The sequence below is a fragment of the Neodiprion pinetum genome, chromosome 5, assembly GCF_021155775.2.
Source record: "Neodiprion pinetum isolate iyNeoPine1 chromosome 5, iyNeoPine1.2, whole genome shotgun sequence".
NCBI classification, from domain to species: Eukaryota; Metazoa; Arthropoda; class Insecta; order Hymenoptera; family Diprionidae; genus Neodiprion; species Neodiprion pinetum.
The window spans coordinates 29,867,152-29,879,550 of record NC_060236.1 but is presented as its reverse complement, the minus strand read 5'-3'; the positions used below and the strand labels follow the sequence as shown (position 1 = coordinate 29,879,550).

At 37.6% G+C, this 12,399-nt stretch overlaps 1 protein-coding gene across 3 annotated transcripts in view; it reads right to left on the bottom strand.

Annotated features, from left to right (window-relative positions):
• LOC124218647 (Inositol 1,4,5,-trisphosphate receptor) overlaps window positions 1-12,399 on the bottom strand; it is a 29,580-nt gene that overhangs the window by 8,667 nt on the left and 8,514 nt on the right. Inside the window, exons 6-30 of one of the 3 annotated variants that reach the window (XM_046625277.2) lie at window positions 11,827-12,090; window positions 11,497-11,727; window positions 11,279-11,417; window positions 10,577-10,788; window positions 10,125-10,451; window positions 9,870-10,016; window positions 9,439-9,740; window positions 9,237-9,351; window positions 8,983-9,164; window positions 8,723-8,878; window positions 8,470-8,620; window positions 8,240-8,387; window positions 7,753-7,785; window positions 6,489-6,828; window positions 6,173-6,338; window positions 5,253-6,017; window positions 4,983-5,098; window positions 4,751-4,886; window positions 4,399-4,656; window positions 3,137-3,226; window positions 2,601-2,721; window positions 2,368-2,510; window positions 1,953-2,143; window positions 1,608-1,719; window positions 1,008-1,124 (exon numbers count right to left, since the gene is read on the bottom strand). In XM_046625277.2, coding sequence (XP_046481233.1) covers window positions 1,008-1,124; window positions 1,608-1,719; window positions 1,953-2,143; window positions 2,368-2,510; window positions 2,601-2,721; window positions 3,137-3,226; window positions 4,399-4,656; window positions 4,751-4,886; window positions 4,983-5,098; window positions 5,253-6,017; window positions 6,173-6,338; window positions 6,489-6,828; window positions 7,753-7,785; window positions 8,240-8,387; window positions 8,470-8,620; window positions 8,723-8,878; window positions 8,983-9,164; window positions 9,237-9,351; window positions 9,439-9,740; window positions 9,870-10,016; window positions 10,125-10,451; window positions 10,577-10,788; window positions 11,279-11,417; window positions 11,497-11,727; window positions 11,827-12,090 — 4,962 coding nt within the window. The remainder of the gene's footprint in view (window positions 1-1,007; window positions 1,125-1,607; window positions 1,720-1,952; window positions 2,144-2,367; window positions 2,511-2,600; window positions 2,722-3,136; window positions 3,227-4,398; window positions 4,657-4,750; window positions 4,887-4,982; window positions 5,099-5,252; window positions 6,018-6,172; window positions 6,339-6,488; window positions 6,829-7,752; window positions 7,786-8,239; window positions 8,388-8,469; window positions 8,621-8,722; window positions 8,879-8,982; window positions 9,165-9,236; window positions 9,352-9,438; window positions 9,741-9,869; window positions 10,017-10,124; window positions 10,452-10,576; window positions 10,789-11,278; window positions 11,418-11,496; window positions 11,728-11,826; window positions 12,091-12,399) is intronic. The other 2 variants (XM_046625280.2, XM_046625278.2) reach the window with 2 other exon arrangements.

Here is a 12,399-nt window from a genome sequence, read left to right as displayed (position 1 = left end):
TAAACATTCGGGTCTCGTAAATTTTTCTATCGGTTGTCTATAATTGGTAAGATAATTTATTTTCTAAAGTAGAATTCTATACGGCTCAGACAATTGACAGATGAATATAAATGAAACATGCGGTACCATGAAGACATGCATTTTTATAGGCTGCGTTACATGCTGCGCGTATTTTCTCTCTTCTCCAAGCTTTCCTAATGTAAATAAAATTTAAAAACACAATTTTGAAATAAATTTCATCTTGCATTCACTAAATTTATGGACAGAGATACTCGTCGACAGACATTATCGATTGCAATAAATTATGTTGATTTTCTTTGTTCTTAGGAAAACTTTTCGAAGTTCGTGATCGTGTTCTACGACCTATTAGATAGAATTCATACATCAGTGAAGTACCGAAGGACTTTGCAATTTAATCCGAAAGGAGTATTTTAAAGGAACATCGAACACCGTAGCTAAAAGGTAGAACTCTCAAGTTAATCTTTTCTGGCAATCGTAACTTTTTTCATAAATTGCTGTATCTGCTACCAATAAAAACTATACAAAATCAAAAGAGGCAAAAATATTAATAATATTTGCTTAGGAATTCTCAACGGCAAAATAGTTTTTAAAAATAACCTAAATGCTCGTTTAGTCCATTATTCAAAATCGAGAATTTTTCTGCTTAGAACCCGCCGTTTTCAAACAACAAATTTCTTTCAAATAGCTACTCAAGTATCTTTCCATTCTTGAAATACTATAAAAGTGATGCAAATACAGATTTCTTATCATTTTAGTTGTTCAATATCGTAACGAGTGACAAAATATATCATATTATTGAAATACAAAAATCAAATCAAAACACTTGTAACATTCCAACGAGATTTCATCACATTTTACGATGAATATTTAATAAACAATGGAATGATGCTCGTGAATAACTGATTAAATAATTAATTTTTGTCGCGCTTAGTTACGATTGCGCTTACCAAAAAGACATAACTTTTTTCAAACTTTCTATGTTTTACCCGCTCTTGCTGGGTCATACGACGGTTGTTGGATTGATCATTGGATTGGTTTTCAACGTTGGACTCCGTTCCCGTATCGGCCACAAGAAGAAGACCTTCAGGAATTTCCACATCCTCCTTTGCAGCATGAAAACGTACACCTTACCTACAGATCTATTCTACTAGCCCATAGCAGCTTATACTCACCGAGGATAGAATCCAAAGATTTTTGAAGATGCGATATTGATTTGATTTCGGTTTTTTTTTTCTTTTTTCTCGTTTTCTCTTCTTTTCTTTTCTTAGCAACTCAACATCGTGAATCGACTCAAAACTTATCACCGTCAATATTAATGATATTATTATTATTAACAATTTGTTGCGTTCAAGCAAGCAGCTTCAACCGTTTCTAATTGCCGGCAGATTAAACTAGTGTGCAGCGACAATAGAAATGTTTGTCCCTTTAATTTTTATAAAAAAAAAATATCGAAAGCAAATTGAACACATAATTTTTTCAGTAAAAGAGACAAACGCCTCCTCGTCGTATTATCGTGAACTGATATTCAGTATGAACAATGAATTCCTAAATCGAATATCATGCTACTTCGATCGCCTGTAACTGACCTTCTCTCCGTACTCCGTGTCGATAGCCATCATTTCACGCAACGTCCGCAAAACTTTGACACAAAGTTTCTCTTCCTTTTCTTCGAGCAATTTTTCGGTGTGTTTTATTAATCTAGAATATATTAATGACAAGTTTAAAATAAAATATAAATTTATCATTTCCTCCATAATCGATTGAAAAAAAACGATACAACTCGCAAATCAAACTGGCTAAACACGAAATTTCTCCAAACATACAAACTAATATGTTCAATGATATCACATCCTATATGGAGCAATTTTGAAGCTTCTGTTTTCTTGGAGCTGAGTGAATTCAATTTTTGACAAACTAACATATGCACTTACCGTCGTATAAACCCGCCATTTTCACACCGTTTCCTGGCTTCTGTAGAAGCTGGAAACAGTAATTCAGGTCGATACAGTATATCGACTAACAATGACAACTCTGATTGAACGAGAGGCTTTAACTGTTCTTCGAGAAGAGAGACTATGTCTTGGAGTCCCTCAATGATGCTACGGTCAAGCCTCATCCACTGCTTGAAAAATTTTAATCGTCGTTCGGTCAGTAGAATCATTTGACAGAGTAGTTGTAAAAAGAAAGTAAAAACGTTTTTGAGAGGATTTGAGGTGGAAAAAAAAAGACGTCGACCTATCGGTGCGAGTTCGAAATCAAATTCAGTTAATCTTAGCAAGAACGAGTTTTGGACAATTCAGTTGCAAGATTTCACTAAGAGATTAAGATACTGTGAAGAATTATTACCTGGCTTTGACTTCGTTCAATCTTTGGTTGCTTCGCAGCCTGAAGCCACTTGCTAGTTTGTCTACTCAGCATCGCTGCTTTGTTGAATATAGATGCAACCTGACCTTCCAGATCCGTCGGTATGGCGATCCCTCTGCCTTTGGCTGATAGAATGAAAAATATGGGCTCAAGTACGCTCAAATAAGCTCTTTTGTGCAAGAGTTTTTTATCTCAATTAATTCAAACAGCCTTACCAACATCCGACAATATTCTTATGCAATTTTCAACGTTGAATCGTTGACCAGAATTAAGCCAAGAGCACTGATAAACTTTGAGCGCGGCATGTAACAACTGTATGAATATCGGTTGGCGTGTCTGTCGAGAAGAAAACATTCCATGTTGTATAAGTTCGCAAAACTTATAAGACCAAGAAAAATGATAAAAAAAACAAGTATAATAATATGTACGTGACTTTTGAATGACGTTAAGCGTAATTAGTATTTACAATTTCCAAAGATGGGTTACAAGTTATCGATTATCTGACAAGGTATAACAAATGATCCGACACATGCAGTTTAACACATTTGCTAAAAAATTTCTTCCAACACTTATAAAAATTTCTGAATAACAGTAAATATGTAAAATTTCTTGGAACGGATTCCATTTAGAGAAAATCTTGGTTATTTGGTGACAAGATTTATGTTTTGAAAAAATATTTAGAAATAAGTAATTTATATGTGAGGATTAACAACAGGGAGTAAAGCCGGTACTTCAAAAATATCATGCTAACCATGTTACTCACGTAATCGTCAACATTATTATCACTGTTCGTATCGCACTCTGTTAAGCTCCAAAAGAGTCTGGCCTCCTTGAGGTGTTTCTATTACGATAATGAACCCGCCACCAAACAGAAACCAGGGACACGGGCATCCAAACGACACCAGCAAACCCGCAGAATTTGATGAGCCGCAGATGGGCGGTTGACGCATGCCAAAAACACACAACATGCCGCTAGTGCAACCAGCGAACCAAACACACGTCCAACTACTCTATTACTGTACTACTAATACTCCAGCCATCAAAGTTTTTTTTCTTTATATCAGGATAACGTAAGTCAATTTTTGTGTTGAAAAAACGTAAAGTTTTTTTCTTTTTCTCTTCACCACGTATCTTTGCACTTAAACTGACGTGTGTTCGATTAATAATATCAGGTGCCTTTATAACTACCATGCGAATTGTTTTATCATTTCTCTTTCATACCCAATTTTTCATTTTTCTTTCTTCAAATTTCAAGTCATTTTAGTGCCAGTTTATCGTGTCATATTAGGTGATTGCAAAGTTTAAGATTCATTGTTTAAACTAGCGTTTTACTTTGCATTACCTTTGTGCTAATCCATTATCTAGAAGCTGTGTAATTCTACTTTCTCAGCATTTTTTTTGTGTGAGGGTCAAATCAACGTTTGCGTCATTCTAATGAATTACCTCAAACTCGTAGGACTTCAATTGTAAAGCAAAACACATAATAGAAAATTCAGAATTTCAGGAATAGGCAGATAAGCTGAAGAAAATCCTTCACCCCAAACTTGCTATTTACAACTCATGCGTTTTTGCTGTACTAAGTATTGAACCAAATTTGCCATTTTATCTTCCCATGTCATATTACGTCAACCCATCTCATAAAATTATTGATCCCAAACCCAACACAAACTAACGCATCAATGACCAGGCAGATCCAAAAATCCGGATTACCAAACATTTTCCAGTGCACAAATTTTCACGAAGCGAAACTTTAGAACAGTAAAAATATAAGCAAATGAGATTAACCAAGAGATACGGGATTAAAAATCCAACCAATCTATAATATTGATTCAATGCCTTAATTTAAACTGTACGAAATTGACTATGAACACCCGCCCATGCTCTGTTTTGTTTTTTAAATCGCCTGATCATCGAATAGTAGAAATCTCAAATATGCGCAGCGCAATTTCAGTTCAGAACCCAAAAAGTTGATAATTGTCATTTCTCATGATGTAAGAATTAGTTTCATAATACCTGCACCGTTGTGCTCTGATCGGAAAACGGGCTGTTGAAGAAGGTCGAAATCACGGTCATCAAACCAGTGGTAACGTAATTCTCTAGGGCAATATCAGCGTGACGCCGATCATGAGTCGCTGCGGCAATGATTCCCATGTCGACGATGAATGATTTCTCAAAAAGCGACCACATATGATTCGAGGTATAGATTTCCTTCATTTCAACCTCAGTGTCGATGTAACAGTGGTTCAAGAAGTTTATGTAAGCATCCTTCACCTGAAAATACGAGCGTAAATTTTCTTACCTCGATGTTGAATTCTACAATATTCTTTTATTGTTTGCTTAAACCGTTTGCTGATATATCCTTTACCTCTGGTATGCAGTCCTGGTGCGATACCATAACAACTATATCATCGAGCGGAAGTAAACTGTGACACTTAATTTCTGTATTCACATTTTTCCCCATTGTACAGCATGCCAAGAGTCTCACTAATTCAACATGGTACCTATAATGTGGGCAAGCAGTAAAAAGGGATTGAGTTATTTCATGTTCCTGTGCCGATTGTAGTACCTTGAGCGATATTTAATTCTGATCTGTTTACCTAAGTGGACTACTCTCGTCCATGCGATGCCTTTCCGATCTCATCATTTCGACAAAGTGATTGAACGACGCCTTGTCGTTGTAGAAAACCAACACATCTTCGCCAGCTTGAACCAGCTGGAAATAAACATAAAATAAATCTTATATTTTGACATGAAACTTCGTAAATTAGGTCCGTTTCTTGAAGAAATTTCGATTTCTGACTAGGTATTGCCAATTGTACGTGCCACTGGCTCGCTGCAAATGTTTCCGATAGCATTTGAAAACTCACCTCTTGCATAACGAGTTCCTGGCACTTTCTTATAAATTGATTTTCAGCCTTGACGATAGTCTGAAGAAACTTGAGATATTGTACGTGCCTTCCATGGGTTTCTATGCAATGAACAAAGTGCTGTATCACCTTGGGATTCACTTCGTTGCATAGCGTTGAATTGTCTTGGAATATACTACAAACAGTTTGCGCTTCCCTGATACCGGGATTCAAGAACAAGTCGAGCTGTTTATGGAGCAACGCTTGATTCTGCTGATTCGCCAGGCAAAAGTTTTGGAGAAAGTCGTGAGCGAGGCGCATAAGTTCGTTCATTCTGACGTCTTCTTTAGAGTCGAAAGGAACCTGAAGCAGGTCCAAGACGACAGTATGAACACCGACGTTACGTAAAAGTCTTTGCTCGTGCTTTCTAGCTTTAACCTGACCCCCGGGAAGCGCTTGAATGCATAGCTTATTCATCCTGATCAATATCTGTTGAATTTTTTTGTACTCGTCGGCTTGCTCGGGATGTAAAGGCGGTCCGACATCTAGATCAATGGCGGAACCCTTTTTATCAGTTGTGGATAATTGTGGCGGGGTTTTCCTCGGTGTGGCGCTCTCCTCCTCTTCGTCTTTATTGTTTTTTTTCTTTTTACTAGTATGTTCCTCGGTAGCTTTCGACTTGTAAACCCAAAGCTCTGATTTTTCTACAGACTGTCGTAGAACGTCCAGATCAGATTTAATCTGTTTATAAGACTCGACGTCACTGTCGGATACCAAAAGTTGGACCTAGATGAGACAATTGACATGCTTGAAAATAGTTGTGCTGGAAAATTCACGGCATTGATGTGCCCGCCTCAACTAGTGAGGAAGTGTTGAAAAAAAATGCGATAACCGAACGCATACGATTACATTCAAGGAGATTGAAATTTTCAATGTCGAACCTGCTTGAAAGCCTGCAAGACTTCTTGTCGCTGACTAAAGTGCCTGAAGAGCAGATGCAGAGCACCGGAAACTAGCGGCGGATAATCATGCATGGCTAAGTGAAGCAAAACTCGTAGAAACGTTCGTCCTCCTTGACCGTCCAGATCCAGTACTGCGCACTCCTCGCTAAAAGCGCGTCAGCGTTGGAAGAGGACAGAATGAAAATAAAAAACATTACGGTAAATATTTCCAACATAAAGTAAACGCAACACATCGACAGCTCTACTGGGTTATAAAGCATAGGTGTGAAGAGCGAAAGGACGGAGTTTAACTTACCTACTGCCAAATATTCCCTCTGCTTGGGAACCGATTGTTTCCAAGTTAATTTCTTTTTGTCGAATACTCAAATCTGCGGATGTTTTCTCAGTCTCGTCAAATTCGCACTTGAATATACTGAGCAGACAGGATATCCTGTAATCCAAACGGACGTCCAGAATGAACTGCAGGATCTCGATTATCTTCAGTTTCGTATCCATTACCAACGGATACTCTGTCTTCATGCTTGGTTTTGGACGGGGCGAGGATGCTCCCGTCAGTACCTGGCCAGCAGGACCGAGCGTCAGGCTGGTCATCACCGCTCCCATGTCTCCAATGCATCGCAAAACTCCTCCTTCGGCTGAGGTGTGAAATTGAATTTTAATTTATTCATTTATTTGTAAGATTGACAAGCAATTATTATCAAAATTCGCTTTGACACCGATTTGCAGCAGAAACTTCAATCGGAAACAGACTACAAAATGAAAGCAATCAAATATTCAAGTTATTTTTCTTTTTATGATTGTCTTGGGTGATTCAGTTTCCAATGCTGATGAGAATCGAAATCGAAGCCAAATATTCTAGTTCAGCGAATTACTGTTGCGTGGATTTTTCAAAATAATTACATTATAAAAGAAAACGTAGTAAAAATTACCCTCTATGTTGAATGTGACAAATTCTAATGAAACCTACTAATTTAAATCCGCTAATAATTAGTCGTCACAAACAGCCATAAAATCTAAGCAATTATACTTACTAACGAAGCTTGCAGAAAAAACTGTTCTAAAACCAAAAGCGTGCAAATTTAGCTATATAATTATCCCAATTCTAAGCAATACAGATCTATTTCCACTACCATAGCAAATAATAATAAAACAAGGCGAAAAAAGGCTATAAAAATAGTTTTAAAAAATTTCACAGTACAATTCTCGGTGTAGAAAGCCAAATGGTGTATAGAGTGAAGTTTAGTGTGTTTTCCATTACCATTTCGATGTGTGGTTAAAAAATGCGCAATCATGAAATTTTGTGTGCAGCGATGTTTTAAATAACGTGAAATACTTTGTAAATGTTAGCATTAATGTTACAGTCGAATCGCTCACGACCAACAACATAAAGGCAGTTACTGGGTTTAAAAAATGAAAAGTTCGAATAAACACAGCATAATATAGGACACCAAATGAAAACTCTAGGCTTTAGATACACTGATCTTAAGTATTTTACTCGTTACAAGCTAGCAAATTCTACAAAGTTCAATAAACTAGAAATAAGTTAGTCGTGGGTTTACCTTCTTCTTTCAAATCCATATTCTCACAATCAGCTGTATGAAATGTTACAGGATAGCTGGTTAGTTGAAAATATTGTTAAACTATTCAGAATCTTGATGATATGTAAGACGCATGGTAGGAAATAATATTTTGCAATTCATGCCTCTTCCTGAAATACGTATACTTCAGTGTTCTAGGACCAAATTATTAAAGGTTTTCAAATTTGATTAAAAACCGGAATTATGAAGAGAAAAGACAGACGGATAAATATTTGAATTGTAAAAAACCAGGATGAAACAAACTTAGAGAATTAATGGAATAAAAACCGATAGCAAGAATTTGAAATCCCTTCATTTCCCTTCACAGTGCATTTTGTTACGCGATAAATATCCAATTTAAATGGCAAGTTAAAAATCTTTCAATAGTCGAATATAAATATTATAGAATTTGTCTGAGAAAATAGTTTAACATTATTAAAGCAGGTGAAGCGGTATTAGCGAAACTTACAGTGAATTTCACCTGTAGGTATTTTTCCATCGTTGAAATCGTTCTCCGATACACAGTCCAAAATACTCAACAACGTTTTTGTCAGTCTCAACAAATCGCTGAAACTGTAGAATCCAAAGTATATCAAATCTCGAGCCAATTTGACAACCTGAAAAATCGTTCGCATCATATTTCTGCTGTGTTTTTAAAAATTTCTGATTTAGTCGTTGGAATTTTTTCAAAAATAGTACCTCAAAAGTCAGCCTATTTTGTTCCTGATCAGCAAACGACCACATCTTTGCAACTACGTTGCAGAGATAATCTTCGACGAACATTATGGTCGAACTGAATCTCGCACGAACAGCTTCTTTATTCTGATCCGGTGTTTTGTTTGTATCGTAACTGAAAATTGACGATAAATAAATATTTGCCGATTTCGAATTGCTCCAAACTATCAATGAAATTTTCAGCTTTGTTTCAAACAATTTGTCAGAGACGACTTACTCGTTTATACTCATTCTCGGTGGTATTTCTGACCATAAACGAGCATATTTTACCGGCGTCACCGGCTCCTGAGGATCCCGGTCGACGTGGAGATGTAACATCAGCCGACAAAAGGAAGCTCGCAAACGATACGGAACAGCCTCGTCCGCCATGCATCTGAAAGTATTGAGTTTTCGCATAAAGAGGGTAGTAAAATACGTCAAGAACTGGAGAGACAATTTTTTTCCTTCGATAACAAGTGTGTAATAGGAGAAACGTACTTCAAAATCAAATCGATATCCAAATGAGGGGACAGATTATTCAGAGCCAAATATTGTCTGTTTAGGCACATGTTGCTGAACAAGTTGAGCTGATGCCTGTAGTAGTCTAATATAGCAGCAGCTTCGACATTGCCCATTTTTGCATCCCTTGACAATTCTACGAGGGATGTTTCCATGGATCTCTGTAAAAATTAAATATTTCAAATCACGGTTGATTGTCTAGCGTAGATTTACGAAAAGTAGGGAAAACTTACCTCCCCATTTTTCCAAGCTAGCAAAACTTCCAGTTCTTCCATTATGGTTATTTGTGGCTCTTCGTTGTCATCTCTATCATAAGGTTCTTCTACTACGACAGGCATGTTTCGTATTCTAAGTATACAGATTTAATGATTTAAACATCATCCGAACGAAAATGAAATATTTTCAGATATTTGACCAACGATTAAATAGATTTACCGAGTGTCAATTAGTATATCTTGATTCTTGGTACTCAGGACGCTCTTGCATATCAATTCCTGAGTAACGGCAATAGCCTTCTTGTTAGATATACAGAGATCAGATAAGTAGTCGAGAAACCGTGACTCCCAGTTGTACATATTCTTTCTAACTAGACCAACAAACGTTTCGATCTCAGCCGCCGTTATGTGCTTCTCGAGGAGTTTTCGATTGTTGTGTAGCAACGCAGTTATCGTGTCCTCGGCCAATATGTCGTACCCAATTTGCTTTTGCATGAAAGCAAAATGCTTGGCGATGTATTCCTAAAGTTGTAAAAACAACACGGTTTTTCAGTTACAGTTAATCACCAAATCGTGAGAAAAAAAATACTTCTTCTTCATCACATGCACTTGTTAACGGACAGTCAAAGTTTGCCAGAATTCGATTTATACCTGATTTTTTCTGTAGTCCTGCTGCGATAATCTTAGAATACGATAACATAATCGAAACATATATTTATACGGAGCGTGCCTGGGATCATTCAGCTCTTCTATTCTAAGGAACGGTCCTTCTCCAGCAGCCGATTCGAGAAAGGGCGCCTGAAATAAAAAATAACACAGTTATATTTTCATGTCGGTAAAAAAAGTCGTAAATTCTGTCGAGTATCGATGTACCAAAATGACTGATATAATGTGTGATAAACTCACTTGAAGAATCTTGAACAGTTGTCCTAAAATATACTGCTCCCTGAGGAGTTTTTGTCTGTCTCGTCCAGCGTTTGTGACGATCAGTTCCAAAGCCTCGGATTTGTTCTGTTCATTTTCTCGCTCAGCTATAAAATATACTATGTCTTGAAGTAGACTGGTCACAGCTCGTCGCTCGTTATGTGATATAGTTCCCCTTTCAAGTTTAACGCTCATAGCGGCCAAAACCTTACAAGCATCGTTAGCAAAGTCCAAGTCACGAACTTCTACCGGAGTAACAGATCTAAGTGCAAAAGCTTCCTTGTCTTCTTTGTTTATCGCGCATCCGACCTGATGTGAAAAACAGAATTGAACCATTAACTCGATAATTCTGTTTCACGGTGAATTTCCGACGTGTTTTTAATAAAATTCTTTTTTTTTTTTTTCTGAGCTCTCTTTAAACTGCCAAGTCTAACCTTCGACATCACAGGTTTCTCGTCATCCTTGTCAATCGGTATACTTGTAGAATGGACCCAAGTGTTTGTACATATGTGATGCAGCCTAACGTACGACGAGTGAGGCACCAAACTGTCGCCTCGAGTCAAAGTGGTCGGATCCAATTCAAACAACGAACTGATTTCGTTGCTGTGCGGAACGGATACCAGCCGATAAATCTGCCCGCCTGGTTCTGGTGATTGAGAGAAAACAGAACACAGAATTGTAGTTGCGTACATCTATAATTTCTATCGCAGTTGACAAAATTGGCAGGCTGTACACTGAGGGAAAATAGATAATGATAACGCCGCATTTTTGCAGATTTCATACACACAAAAGATCTAGCAAACATTTCCAAACAAATTCACCAGAGAATTGAAATTCGAAATAATCATAAAACTTCATGCAAGTTTCTAAACAATCAACATTACCAACAGTATTTTGCGAAAGATCAAGTTGTATCTACTGTCAAACATTCGGTGTATTGAATGTGAGATGTTTCAAGCATTTGGAGGAGGAAAAAACGGCGATATAGATAATAAAGCATTGCTCTTAGCCAGAGAAAGCAATTTTCTCTTGCAAGTTCTGAACATTCTTAGATATTATCTCGTCCAAGGGTGCTTCCAGATCATAAAATTTGTGCTACCTGACGGAATACACCGTCTTCATTCCGCATGCCTTACCACGCTTGCCTGATGCCATTTCTCGCGGTTCATCTGTGTCCACTTCAGCGGCTAGATACTGTCCGGTGGCTAAATGCTTGAACCTGAATAACGAATTCCAATGTCCTGCTCCACCCCTGCAAGGATCGTGTTGAACGACCTGATGAGAAAGAAAAATCTCCCTTCAATATTCGCACCAAAAAACAAGTATGGATGATTAAAGGTACCGCAAAACTAGCCTCTATTTCCCACAAAGCTTTGCTGCTGGTGGCAGCGGTAGCACTAGTCCTTCCTGTGGTTCTCAAAAAAACGTGTTGTTTCTTCTTGTACTCGTCCATAGTGAGAAATTTTTCTTGCTCGGCGTGAAAGAGCCTAACGACATCGCCGCCCTTCAATATCTCCTCCTGATTCTCGCGGTGTTCCATAAAAAGTTGAATTTTCCAGGAAGTTGACGAGTTGACAACATTCACCTGAAAGAAACCAGGGAAACTTAGTCAATTCCAAAACAAAACAACGTGCACAGCCTTTATTCATGGCCAATTAGTTATTTACACAAATAAGTGACGAACCTCCTTGCAGCCAGGATTATCGCTTAGTTCGTAATTGGCGGCTACGTGCAATCCCTGCCTCCCAGCATTGACGGGCTCCATGATAACTTTATCGCCGACTACAACATTGTCTCCGTCGCTCCTCAACTTGTAAAAAGGAGTTATGTAGAACCAGGAGCCTTCGTTTCCATTCGCGTCCAAATATACCCGCATCGCATTCTTTTCCAGCAACGCTGGCAGCCTTTTATTTACAGTCAAGAATTTGTTGGACTTGAGATGCAGAAGCTGAAAGGATACACTTTTTTTCTTACTAGATCCCAACTAATTGCAGTTACAGCCGCAAATCAAATCCTTTCAACACTCATAGAATTAATTGCAGTGTAATAAGCCTCGAAAATCTGAATTTTTACTCTGTGAATAATTCGATTGTTTGAAAACTATGTCATAACTGCTTGTTGCTTTGCTATATTAATATGCAAAACTTGCCTACATTCTAATTCGAGCTCAACGACGAATATTATACTAGAAATTTTCAATTATTTCGTATTTTTATAGAATGACAAGCGACAAACAGTTAAACTTTTGAAAGATATC